Source organism: Moschus berezovskii, chromosome 10, assembly GCF_049115385.1.
Source record: "Moschus berezovskii isolate FMDL1 chromosome 10, NW_MosBer_1.0, whole genome shotgun sequence".
NCBI classification, from domain to species: Eukaryota; Metazoa; Chordata; class Mammalia; order Artiodactyla; family Moschidae; genus Moschus; species Moschus berezovskii.
Window position 1 is genome coordinate 44,285,920 of NC_142469.1, and position 14,269 is coordinate 44,300,188.

At 44.6% G+C, this 14,269-nt stretch overlaps 1 protein-coding gene across 8 annotated transcripts in view; it reads left to right on the top strand.

Annotated features, from left to right (window-relative positions):
• FYN (FYN proto-oncogene, Src family tyrosine kinase) overlaps positions 1-14,269 on the top strand; it is a 216,096-nt gene that overhangs the window by 148,474 nt on the left and 53,353 nt on the right. For all 8 annotated transcript variants that reach the window (XM_088840619.1, XM_055433857.2, XM_055433858.2 and 5 more), the window contains one exon: positions 13,025-13,282. In XM_088840619.1, coding sequence (XP_088696745.1) covers positions 13,036-13,282 — 247 coding nt within the window. In that variant the 5' untranslated portion in view covers positions 13,025-13,035. The remainder of the gene's footprint in view (positions 1-13,024; positions 13,283-14,269) is intronic.

Consider the following 14,269-nt stretch of genomic DNA (forward strand, 5'->3'; position numbering starts at 1 on the left):
TATTCTACTAACCCACCTTATTCCAAGTTTAACGGTCAGTGTCAAAGGAGGTTAGAAGCTCTTCTTGGTTCTAGAGTCTGGGGGAAAAGCAAACAGGTGGCCAACAGAGCCCCTCCCCCTTGACCTCTGTGTTAGATTTACTTCCTCCTTGTGTTGGGGTACAGACTACCTGTTATAACAAAAAGACCCCATTTCACTCCCCCCAGAAAACTAGTGGCTCACGCAGGATCGGTGTTCCTGCCTCTCGTGTTATGGTCAGAGATCAGAGCTTTGGGTGGTAAAGCTGAGTTCCACAAGGCCATCCGGGCCCAGGTTCCTTCTGTCATGCTGCTCTGCTGTTTCCCGGTGGGTTGCCATCCTCCGCCTGGTTAATGCCAGTTTACCAGCACCACATTCACTTTCCAGCCCACAGGAAGTGGGAAAGAGAATGGAGGGCAGCCCACTCTCTCTTGAGGAATGCAAGAGTTGAATATATCACACCCACTGTCAACCGGTTGTCCAGAATTAAGTGACAGGGCCACACTGTAGCTGCACGGGAATCTGGAAATGTGGTCTCTAGCTGTCCAGCCACATACCTAGCTAAAATTCTGTTACTGTGAAAGAAACAGGGACAGCTCTCTCTCACCAGCTTTCATCCACCCACTACTCCTTTATTTTCAGTGATGTGGATTTGGACCTCTGACCCTTCAGGCCCAGGGCAGCCATATCTGATTCCAGAATCCTGCAAGCTTTCAGAAAAAGGCAAGATAAACAGCTCTGCTGTCTTTATGGAGACAATCTCAGATTCACAAGACAACACTCTGGGGGGAAAAAAAATATATTCTGCCTTATATATATGCCAAGTGAAAAGTCAATATTGAATTGCTTTTTCCATAAAATGTATGGTGGTATGTAAACTAAGTCTTCCCTCTTTTGGATTTGCTAACATAAATCTGACTGGATTTCGCCTGCCAAGTAGATCAACGAGTGGTCCAGCCCACATAACCCAAGTTCCTTCCACACAACGTGGCCACAGTTTGTCATCCCAAATCCTAGTTTAATAGCTCCTGGGAAGGCATCAGTGATTGCTTTCCTCAGGTTCCATGTTCTTTTCCTCCTACTTACTATCTCCCTCCTTTAATTTCCTTGTGTCTGTGTTGGCGTTCAGCTTTGTGTTCATGAGCGCGACCTCATGAGCAAGCGTCACTGAAGCAGGTCCCACGTAATCAAGCTCCTTGGGCTCACCAAGCCTGAGGAAATTAAACTCAAGGGGCAGGCAGAGACTGTGCTCCTTCCCTGTAGGCATTGAGGTGGCAGGAGGAGGCTGCCCGGAGGCAGCTGGCCTCTGTGCTCTCTTTGTTCCCATCGCCACCCTCACAGTTGTTCCCTGTCCCAGTGGAGGCCGTGGAATTAGGGGTCTCTTTTCTGATAGCCCGTTTATCAGCATTCACGCCAAAACAGCTGCCAAGAAGCTTTGAAATTCTAAACCGCTGCAAGGGATGCAAAAGTTATGGCTGCTGGTGTTGCTGATTCCTTGCAACTTGAGAAAGTGCCGACATAAAGATCCAGGGGATGAGGGACCAGCCTTCGTGTCCTTCTTCAAAGAAAAGGTCTCAGCCTCAGTTCCAGAAACACAGTACAAATGGCCCCACCACCAGATTCTCAGGGAGGGAGATTTTTGACGGGCTCTGACTTCATAAACCAGATACATAATCAGTGGAAAGGGAAGTTGCGGTCAACAAAGACACACGCTCAAGGGGAAAAAAGAAAGTAAAATATGCTTACTCAGAGTCCATTCTGTTTCTTTAAAGGAATGGATCTTCCTGGCTGGAATGGGTGAATTAAAGGAAAAAAATAATTCACATTTTTTTTGAAAGGAGGGGGCCCCATTTGCAGAATCATCTGGCAAGGAACCTCTATAGACCCTGGAAAGATTGGCAGAGCTAGTTTTTGTCCAGCCTTGGAGAGCGAACCCCCTCGGCTTTCATTCTCCGGGTTGGCAGGGAGGGCACGTTGATGACGCCTGTTCAAGCAGCTGCTTTGTGCTAATGTGTTTTCTCGTGGCTCTGCCAGGTGACAGCCTGACCCTCAGGCCCTCGGCCAGTTCAGCCCAGAAAGCCAGTGCCTGCCACCATGGCCCAGATGTGACACTGACTTTCCTGTTTCTCCTTGCTGATTCACAAATAGAAGCCTACATTTTTGTTTTTATTTTTGTTTTCCTGTGATTGTTTTTCGATAGCAGGGCCAAGGAGGGTGGAAAGAGGCTTGACCCCAAAGATTTACATTAGGAAGGAACATCTCTGTTGGAACTTTTATGTTTCTGAAAAACTTCAGGTCAAATAAACCTCTGTTGGTTATTGTTCCATGCGCTGCTTGAATTGCCCCAGATTCTAGGGCTTGTGGCTCAAAAGTCAAGGTCTCAGAAGGCTGAACATCCCAACAGGAAAGGGTGAAGGCAACAAGAGGACAAGTGAGAGCAAACTTCAGAACTTTTCTGTCTGGTGCCCCAAGCAAGTCCCTTTGCCTGTAACAAGCATCCCAAGAACAGCAGTACTTTGCTTCATCCTCCACCCTCTTGGATCCATGCCCATGTAGGGTCTTCAGGCCTGTGCTCACAGAGAGGTCCTACAGATCCTCCATAACCAGAGCCCCTTGGTTGGGTTTCAAGGGTGACTTAAGTATTATCATCCTGAGTTTACTGGGTTTCTCCAGCCACCTAGGAACTTGGGACCTCGAGATTCTCGAGAATCAGCCAGCCACCCCACCCCTGGTTCTGTTAGCCCATATTCTGCCATTTGCCATCTCCATGGTCCTCTGAGTCAATTGTATATCACAGCTTTGCTTAATCTGTGCCCCGAATTAGATTTCTCTGGGGGCTCTATGTGCATTCGCCACCCACTCTCAGTTCTGCTCCCTCACTGCCCGCTTCCCAGCATAGATGTGATGAAAACACACTCAGAAGTCTCTCCGTCCTTTGGTACCTTTTATCCTGACAACTCCTGGAAGGAGCGGTTGCCTCCTAGTAGCCTTGGGAATCTCTTAAGTCTTTCAGTTCACAATGCAGACATCATCATTTTATGGCTGTTATCCACTTATACACAAATTAAGTCAGTAATGGATGAGAGTAAAAGGACTTTTCTTATTAACAAGTCAAGATGATTTATTCTCATTTTTAAAAATGGTGGATTCTCAGTATAGAAAATCTGAGAAACAGAGAAACCAAGAAGAAAGAATATTACCCATAACGTTATCCCCTGCACACCACCAGCAAGCATCTTGGTATCTTTCCTTCCACAGATTTCTCTAGGCGTTTGTTACCTTTGCAATCGTGTGACCCTTCTTATTATAGCAGGAGCATTTTTTCCATGTTAGTAATAATTTTCTTTAAGCATAAGTTTTAACTTCTGTTTAACTTTACATTATGGCCTTACAATATACTTAGCTATTGTCTTCTTATTAAATAATTAGCACACTGTATAATTTTTTGAATTATAAGTAACACCTCATAAGATCTCTTCATGTGTCACATTTTAAAAAAGGATCTCTCTAGCACAGATTCAGAGGTTAAAGAAAAGACCCATTTTTAAGTTGTTGTTTTTTTTTTTTAAATAATATTGCCCAATTGGTTTACAAAAAGTTACATTCTAACTCCTGGTCTTCTGTCAGCAGTGTTTGAGAATAGTCATCACTATTGGGCAAACATCTTCTTAAAATTTCATTAACTTAGAGGTGAAAGTAACTCACCAATCTAAATTGTGTTGCTTTGATGACCACTGAAGGAAAATATATTAAAGGTTGTTTTTTACTTTCTTTGAATTGCCAGCTCACACGCTTTCCTATTTACCTAATCTTAGAGTTGTCTTATCTCTATAAATTCCTTATATGTTAACCCTAGAGAATTGAAAGCATATGTCCACACAAAAGCTTGTTCATGAATGTTTACAGCAGCATTATTCATAATAGCCAAAAGTGGGACCAACCCACGTCTATCAGCTGATGATCAATAAACAAGTGATATATCCATACAATGGAGAAGGAAATGGCAACCCACTCCAGTGTCCTTGCCTGGAGAATCCCAGGGACGGGTGAACCTGGTGGGCTGCTGTCTATGGGTCGCACAGAGTCGGACACGACTGAAGCGACTTAGCAGTAGCAGCAGCAGCATATCCATACAATAGAAGTACTTTTCAGCCATAAAAAGGAATGAAGTACTAAGTCACCTATGAATGTTATGCCAAGTAGCGAGTCAGAAAAGCCACATATTGTACAGAAGAGGAAAATCCATAGAGACATAAAATAGATTGGTGGTTGCCAAGGGCTAGGCTAGAGTGGGAAGTAATTGCTTAATGGGTACACGTTTCTTTTTGGGGTGATGAAAATGTTGGAATTAGATAGTGGTAATGGTTCCTTTGCAAATATATTAAAAACCACTAAACTGTACGCTTCAAGAGGGTGATTTTATGGCATATGAATTATATCTCAGTAAAAATAAGACAGAATTTTAAAGTGCTAACCACAAGGAATTTTTCTATGGTCCAAGAAGTGATGCGGGAAGGTCTGAAGAACAATCAGTGCCCTATTTCTTTCTGAACCCTTTGTTTGGCATAGACAGTTTAAATCTACCTTTATTTTTATCACCATTCACTCTTGTCTTAACCTTGACGTCCAAAAACGAAGTGAATGTGAGAAGCGTTCTTCATTCCTTTTGGAGCTTTTCCACGGTTTACTATTAAAACCTCATTTATCCATTTGGGTTTGGGAATGGTTCCAGCAGTTAGTTGACTGCAGTGTTAAATCTCACCATTGGGGTCTAAGGCTTCCATTTCTTTTTATTAAGTGCTTGTGGGTCCCTGGGCGTCAGGGAATGGAAGGTTGTATAGAGGGAAAGAGAATGTGCTGCCAGGGTATAAGCTGCTGCCTAGCAGCCTGAGGGTCATTTGAACAGGACAAGCCAGAAAGAGGAAGCCAGCAGATGTTCTAGGTGCCAGGAATGTGGCTTTTTCTTAAAGTAACATGACATTTTAAGAGTGATTTCTGTTAGTTCGGTTCCCTTGCTGTGTGGTATGGAGCAAGGTCCTTCCTTTCTCCTCACCCTCCAAAGGCCGTTGCTGCAAAGCCAAGCGTCAGTGATCCGATGAGTCCAACTCCACCCCTTATTATTTCTGAATCAAAGTTTTAACTTGATTTTTCAACAGGCTCTTGTTCTGCCACTGTTGCCTGTGACAAGTGTCTGCCTTGTAAATGTTCCTGATTTCACTTCTCACCACGAACATGTAGTATTATTTTATCACCTGTGTTTGGTGGCGGGGGGGGGGGGGGGGGCTCTCGCTCTGAGGGCTTCCCAGAGTGGAAATCTGTTCTTGTGCTTGAAGGAAGCATTACATGTGTATAGTTCAGTGTATGCAGTCAACATGTTCCAGAAAGTTTACATAATGTAAAGCGCATCATGTTTTCAGTGTAGTAGGACAGCTCTGTTTTACACTAAGGAACCCAACGCTGACTCCTTTCTGCTATCTATAAATATCCTGCCATGTCTAGGAAGTATCAGGAAACTAAGGGCTGCTCTAAAGTCATTGGCACAAACGTTCATTAAGATGCCAAACCACATCAAGGAAGCTGGTGATTCATCATACCTGGCATGGTACCAGCACCCTTGCTGAGCCCACTGTCTCGGGGGGTGGGCTGGGAATCTGGAGGAGCGGGCCCCAGTCCCCGAAATCAGGGCATCCATTAGTCATGCACATGAGGTTGGGTTCTGTGGAGTCAGGGACCTTCTCCACCGGTCTCTCCCCTCACTCCTCCCACCCTGGTGCCCACACCCTTGCATGGACTGACCCAGATTCCATGGGGCAGGAGGCAAGGCTAGTGTAGAGGCTCTGTGGGCTGACCATGAAATCAGCCTGTCTGGCTTCAAATCCCATCCCCACCCCTGACTGAGATGTGGACAAATTCCCAAACCTCTCTGATCCTCCACTGTACAATGAGAGCAAATAGCAATCCCCCATCTTAGGGCTGTCATGAAAATTTAGTGACAAGACACATTCCAGTACATAGCACAGCACCTGACTTGAGGTGCACCTTCACTTGATAATGGTCACCACTGCTGAGATTGGGAGCCTTCATCTCTGTGATGCCCCATACCACCAAAATATAATAAGTATTTGTTTTCTGTTGCCCTGTAACAAATTATGACAAACTTCCTGATTTAAAACAACGCCCATTTATCAGCTAACATTTCTGAGTCACAAGTCCAGATGCAATGTGGCTGCTCTCTCCGCTTGCAAGGCTGAAATCAGTGTATTGGCTAATAGCATTCTCATCTGGAAGCTTGAATGGGGAAGAATTCATTTGCAGGTTTTTTAGGCTTCTTGACCTAACTCAGTAGTTCCTTGTGGTTGTAGGACTGAGGTCCCAGTTTCTTTGCAATCTGCCAGGTGGGGGCTGTTCTCAGCTCCTAGAGGCCACCCATATTCCTGGCCACATAACTGCTGTCTTCAAAGCCAGCAGTGGAAAATATCCCTCCCATGAAATGCCTTTCACACTTTGAATCTACTTCTCCATAAAAAAAGCCAGTTCCTTACAAGGGCTCACATGATGATGTCAGGTCTATCTAGGATAATCTCTCTTCAATTAAAATCAACTGTGCCAAATAAGAGACCCTAAACACAGGAGCCATGATTCCATCATCCACAAGTCCCAGGGACTATCCAGGACTTATCTACAGGAGGTGGGAATCTTGGGCACACCTTAGAGTTCTGCAACACCTTTTCAACAAGGCAGGTACTTCACACCTGCCTTCCAGTTGGCAGCAAAAAGAGGACTTTCCCTCACTGGCATGGTCTTTTTGTGTTTGTTTTTCATAACTGGGCTGCAGCCACTGGCTGGACGCAGCACCAATGCTGTGTGTGGTTCAGACCTCAAGTATTTACATCTCTAAAATGCCATCCCAGCTGTGACCTTTTCCCTGCTTTGGGGAGTGTTTGTGCTTCAGAAAGGGTCAGGCATGGTCCTGATCTCTCTCTAGCCTCCCCAGTCATCCCTGGTCCCTCTGTCCTGGCTGTCCCCATAAGACAGCACTGCCTGCACTGCCTGCAGGAGGTAAGGACCCAGGGTCCCACAGAGAGGAGAGCCATATCATAAAAGATTTGAAAACGCTGTGACACTGGAGTGTCAGATACTGTGGCCCAACTACCACTGCTACCAGTGAGGCCCTCCTCTGTCTCCGAATGTCCTGCTTCCAGCTGTTCCATGGCGAAAGCTAAGGAAAGCCTTCCCCAGACTCTCAGGGGATTCGTTTCCCCATCGAAGACACAGAAATGTACCTCAGGTTGATTCTTGTGGGTATTTCCAGTCTTACAAGGATCAAGAGTTCCCTGCATGAGTCTGCTGTCCTGAAGTCAGTCCATTTCTCATGTGTCTCTGCCACGTTATCCGTTTGCCTCACTATTACTGTTGACTAGAAAAGGGTGTCTGGCTGTGAAGCTGCCAGTTTTTGCTTTTCCCCAGAGAAGTCGATGCAGCTGTGCAGTCTACAGTTGAGCTTTGAATACCTTTCCAGCTGTCCCCAGCTCAGTTACTTGTGTTTGGTTTCCAGGTTCTTAGTTTACTTCAGTTTCCCATTCTTTTACTTTCATCGCGATACCCACCCAGGTAGAGCAGAGAGCAGCTAAAGGCATGGTGAATGAGAGCCCCAGGAATCATGCCACATCAGAGCCCAGCCAGTGTCTTCTCCCTGTCACTCCAGAGTCTGGGCTGTCAAGAGCCTTGATGCCACTTACATCTGAGAGCTCTTCTCTTCTCCACACCCACCTCGGTTGGTTTCTGAGGCAAAGTGCTTACACTGTTGAAATTGTTTGTTGTCGGTTTCACCTTCCTCCTCCTGCTATCCTATTTGTGTGTCTCAAGAGAAAATAATTTGCTTTTTGCAGAAGACTGCCAGTGGCTATTTTCCTTTTCTGGTACTTAGCTCTCTCACACGCCTGAAATCTCACAAGTCCTGCTGTGGTATAACCTGGGCATACAGGTGTTGCTTCACTGATTGGCATATGAGGAAATGTGGGCGAATCTTGGTTTAATGTGCATCTAGCCAACCAGGGTTCTGTGGCATCAGTGGAGGGAATGTATATTCCACCAGACTCGTGCTAGACCAAAGTAGCCTGTGCCCAGAGTAGCAGATAGATTCCATCCTTCATGTCAGCTTCCATCAACCACTCAAGGGCTATATGAAAAAGGATTCTGAGGCCACCCATGTGATGGATGGATGATGGCCATCACTCTCATAGGAAGGGGCCTGAAAGTCCTGGGATGATTTTTTCTTTAGTGATTTCTGCCCATTGTTTCATGCTCTTACGGCACATATGAGAGCACCCACAAGAGTAAGGAAATTTTAAGTAAATCAGGTTTTACTTACACAGTAGAAGCAGATCCCCTCTGTTTGCAGAAGGATTGGAGAATAGGGGTTTTCACAGCTCTAATCTATACCTTGACCACAGGTACAGGATCCTGCTGGTCAAAGTGCTGTGTATCAGTTTTTCTAGGCATGGTAATGTGCAGAGGACAATGGTCATGATGTATGATGTACTGATCAAAGTACTCCCAGGGCCCCACTTTCGAATGGCATTATTCAACATTTCCCAGTGCCACACAGATCTTGAGCTAGTGTATTAGTGCATTATATGTTCACAATGGATGCACAGCATGGGCCATAAAAGCCACACTATAGAACTGTACATAATAAGGATATTTTTATTTTAACCTGAATGCTCAGAACTTTTCTTCATGGCAAGGAGCCTGAAGTCACACTCTGTACAACTCATAGCATCATCTGACCCCTTTCATCAGGAAATGGTTAGTCTGACCACGTCAAGTGGGAGGAAGAAGACCATAAGTTCTCATACAAATATTTTCATTGAAATTTAGCTTTTAATGACTTGAGCCTACATTTCCTGATTTATTTCCTTTTCTTCGTGTTTGTCAATGAAGTGAAGAGAGTAAGCAAGATCCATGCAGAAACATTTCTTACGCAAAATTGCAAGCGCACGGAGGGGTAACAGAGCTGCCCCTTCTAGAAAAGAGAATTGTTTTCTCCAACGCAATTGTTTTCTGCATTTAATCGTGTAACACATGACTTATTGAGCACCTGCTGTGCTTCAGGCACTGTTCTGGACACTGAGGATGCAATAATGAAACAAAAACTGAAGAATAATCGCTGCTTCCAAGGAGCTTACTATTTGTTTCCTTCCATTATCTCACAGAATTATATAAAAGCTGTTAAACATTTGTTACAGTGGTAATACTTTTTTCAGTAGATGTTTTTTCTTTTTGGATATTTGTGAGTTACATTTTATTTGGGGCAAAATGAAGACTGCAGCCCCGGAGGCCGCACCTTAGATAGCTCTGAGAGACTGGTCCCAGTAGATTCTTGAAAGATTGATTTTTTTTCTTAGTTTGGTTAGATGTAAGGTTCTGTTTTCAGTAGGTTTCTGATGGAGGGTTTTGTTTTGATGGAATTGAAAGAGTAGTTTGTAGTGAGAGTTCTCAGTGATTTTAGATTGTTTTCTCTGTCACAAGGAATGAACTTCACGAGGAAAAAACAACACTTTATGTCAGTTTTTTAAATTGCCTTTTTTGCCCCAGGATACCTGTTCTCCTAAGGAAGGCATTCTGGATTGCACTGTTAATCACATGCATATAAGGAAAACAGCTCTTATACTGTTTCAAAGATACAGCTATAAATTCTGTCTTCTTCATAAATCAAGATTTCTCAAGCTTCATGCGTTCACGTTTGGAGCCAGGTAATTCTTTGTCGGACTTTAGTTTTTTGGGCTCCAAAATCACTGCAGATGCTGATTGCAGTCATGAAATGAAAAGACGCTTACTCCTTGGAAGGAAAGTTATGACCAACCTAGATAGTATATTCCGTGTAGTCAAGGCTATGGTTTCCCGTGGTCATGTATGGATGTGAGAGTTGGACTGTGAAGAAAGCTGATCGCCGAAGAATTGATGCTTTTGAACTGTGGTGCTGGAGAAGACTCTTGAGCGTCCCTTGGACTGCAAGGAGATCCAACTAGTCCATTCTAAAGGAGATCAATCCTGGGTGTTCATTGGAAGGACTGATGCTAAAGCTGAAACTGCAATACTTTGGCCACCTCATGTGACGTGTTGACTCACTGGAAAACACTCTGATGCTGGGAAAGGTTGGGGGCGGGAGGAGAAGGGGACAACAGAGAATGAGATGGCTGGATGGCATCGCCGACTCGATGGACATAAGTTTGAGTGAATTCCAGGAGTTGGTGATGGACAGGGAGGCCTGGCGTGCTGTGATTCATGGGGTCGCGGAGAGTCGGACACGACTGAGCGACTGAACTGAACTGAACTGAATTCTTTGTTGTTAGAGGCTGTCCTGTTTGCCGTAGGAGGCTTTGCAGCACCCTTGGTCTCTTGCCACTGGATACCAGCAGTCCTTCTTACCCTCAAGTTGTGCAGCCAGACGTGTCCCTTGGTCATGGGCCACAAAGTCACCCGCAGCTGAGAACCACTGGCATAAATGATGTGATTCTGTGATTCAGGTCACATATCCTCTAATTGCAGCAGATCAGTGGAATCCCTGAGAAAAGCACCTAGGACAGGCAGTGTTTTCTGTTGGCCTTTGCAGCTCAGGGCAACGTTCCACCATGAAAGGGTTAATATGAAGTGAGCGAGATATTTACCAGTCTTGTGAACTAACACTAACAACAAATGATGAAAATCCTTCAGCCAATCATGCCTTGGAGATACTTTGCATTTCCTATTGGAAACTTGTTAAAAATCATATTCGTTTACCATAAGTTAGAGCGCATGTTGGACAGAGTACACTGCAAGTTAATCTGGAATGATTTACGTGTAAATGTGTTCCAGATTGGGTGAGCTCAGCTCGAGCAGCAGGCGGCTTGTTTCCAAACATTTCCATTCTCAGGAACTGACATTCAGTTCAAGAAGTATTTACTGAAACATGTAATGTGAGAGGGCCTTAAACAGTCTGATATTGCTTCCATGACCCCAGCCGGCATGAAAGCGGTGCTTAGAAAAGTGCCCCCGTCCAGAGTCTCTGTGTCTGATGTGGCACCCCCAGTTTGGTCTGCAAGATAGAGAGAGATACTAGCTCTTTCGTTGCTCTTCACCGCCTCATGTCCCTTCTCGTCCTGTACCAGCTGTACTCTCCCCAGTGGATACATGTAATTACACGTGATGTCATGTGTTTCTTATTTGGTTCTTTGGTCCCAAATGGGCCACTTTTCAGAACTTTGGCAGGGATATCCACTGCATTTTCTACCTCCCTGCCGACAGCTGGACAGGGTATTACAGGGTATTGCAGTCCAAAGTAGGGTCATTTAACCAACTCACCTTCCATATTTCAATCTTCTTCACTTCTCACACATGCCGGTAGATTCTAAAACACAGGGCATGCTGCTGATAAAAGTTGCTGGAAGAAGGGTTGTCTCTGAGGCAGAAAGGATAAAAGAGAGACAGTGGGTTAGAGAATTTCCGCTCGTTCAATTGCTTTTTATTGAGCACCCACTATGTGCCAGCCACCGGCAATATAGCAATGACAAAAATGGACAGGACCCTGCTTTCCTGGAGCTCATAGTCTACTGGGCAATGAGACAGGTGGGAAGGCCATGTTTTCATGTGGCACAATAGGTGCTGTAATGAGAGAAACCAAGATGCCATATGAGCATTGAGGAAGAGCAGCACCCCAGCCTGGGGATGGCAGGGAATCAGAGAAGGCTTTGCAGAGGAAGTGGTGTCTTAACTGAGACATGAAGATTATATTGTGTATCACAGAGGGAGAGGGAGGGGCTTACTTCCCTGGTGGTCCAGTGGTTAAGACTTCACCTTGCAATGCGGGGAGTGTGGGTTCAATCCCCGGTCAGGAAGCTAAGATCCCACATGTCTCCATGGCCAAAAATCCAAAACTTAAAACAGAAACAATATTGTAACAAAGACTTTTTAAAAATGGTCCATATCAAAAAAAAACCCAGATAGGAGAGGACAAAGGGGTTCAAAGCCACGTTCCAAGGACGAAAGGTGAGTGGGAAGAATAGAATCCTAAGCGCTGAGAAGTTAGGCTTGTTTGGATGGTAGAGTGAGAGATAGGAGAACTGAGAAGTAAACGAAGAGGAGCCAGTGGCGGACGAGCTCCAGGACTCTTCCGAGAACGCCTGGGTCTTGGCTGATGCCCTTTACTGAGACCAGCACCGACACAGTAGGTTTAATTGGAGGGAGGATGGGGTGACAGTGACTCAAATTTTAATTCACCACTAATTCTAGAGCATGGGAATGAGCTTTTAAGTGTTTCTGAAAGATGTCAAAAGCTAATGGAAATTTTAAAAGTTAATTAGCCTGTTTAAATGATTTTGTGACTGTAGGCTATCATGACATCCTGCAAATACACTCAGCCCTGTTAGTTTCTACCAACCGTATTTTTTTCATCCAGTGATTATTTCTTAATTTTAATACTTATCATCTTATTGCTCAAAATTTACCAAATGTATGTCTGTGAATGAGTACCCATGAATGAAGACGTACAGTGAGCTGTTTAAGGGCTATATTCTGACTTTTCCAACACTCCTGTATGCTCTTTAGATTTCCTTTGCTGTGATGGAGGGTTTTATTCTAATACTGCACAGACTCATTTTTGAGAGCATACACTATTTTTTAAGGTGACTAGAGAAAACCAAGTTATATTATTGGACAATCTTTAGGCAGGTATCTGATATTACAGGGTTGTAAGGGTGCAGACCTCACGTGAGGGAAAATACTGCATGGTGAACATCATGCTCTGAGTTGATCCCATCGCCCAGAGCATAAGAGGAATACATGTGATGGTCACGTTAAGGGCACTGAGATTGCTTCCAACTGTCAACCCCAGCCACTGCTTTCCATGGCCCTCTAGGCCTGAAATACTGCATGGCGAACTTTGTAAAAGACTCCCCTTTATAGTCAAGCAACCCAGCCACTAGGGGGCATCCAAGTTCACGTGCCTCTTTCTGTTTGTTTTCAACAGGAATTTAGATAATGGGCTGTGTGCAATGTAAGGATAAAGAAGCAACAAAACTGACGGAGGAGAGGGATGGCAGTCTGAACCAGAGCTCCGGATACCGCTATGGTACAGACCCCACTCCTCAGCACTACCCCAGCTTCGGCGTGACCTCCATCCCGAACTACAACAACTTCCACGGGGCCGGGGGCCAAGGACTCACCGTCTTTGGGGGTGTGAACTCTTCGTCTCATACTGGGACCTTGCGAACGAGAGGAGGAACAGGTCAGGATGAAGCTGCTCTTAAATCTTTTGGCAATTGGACATTTGTGATCCTTTGACGTTTAAGTTTTTAATCACTCTCCAGATCCCTGCTACCAGATGAAGGGCTCTTAAAATCACTAAAGCTTGATGGACAAATCTAGATGCCGGCAACAGCAGCGTGTGGGTCCCCCAGCTGCTGCTCTGTGAGGATGCTGTGAGGGTTACAAGGCACAGCTTTCTGCTGAGTCACTTGAGGCCAGTGGCTCTCAACCTTGGCTGGCTGGCTCAGAATAACTAGGCAGCTTTTTCAAAATATAGATACCTGAGTCCTGCCCTCGCCATCCCAGATCTTTTTAATCAGAAGTTTCAGGACTGGATATGAGCATGGATGTTTTGAGTTCTCCAGCTATGAAAGCACTCCTTCCCCACAACCCCCAGTTCAGAGTGTTTCCAGGGGAGTACCTGCCCTTTCAGCTTCCTAATTAGCCTCCATCCTGCCCGTCACTTCCCAGCTGGTGAGGTCATTTGGCTATATTATTTTTTGTCAATTTGTCTTCACTGATTCTCTCTCTCTAATCCTCCCATTGTCTTCTATATGACAGAGTTTATCAGCCCTCAAGTATTTTCATCTCTTTTGTATTTTAAAATTGAATCTTACGTATCCTTAAGGGATCTTCTCATTTTTTTTTTAACTTTTCCTTCTCTTTCCCTAGGCTGTGTTTCACTGCTATGTGCATTTGCTGACTTAGCTAATACTTTGTAAAATATCTGGCGTATGTTCTCAGACATATGTTTTCTGAAATATTTGTAAGATATCTCATGCATCCTTAATCTTCCAAAGCCTCTCCCAGTATGTGAACCATGGTAACTAGATATTTGACATAACTTGTTTCAAAACTGTCTTATTATAAAAGTTTTTAAAAAAAAAAAAAAATATATATATATAATACATCAATCCTTATGTTCTCAGTTCAGCTGGGAGCAGAGGTCTTATAAAATAGCCCACTA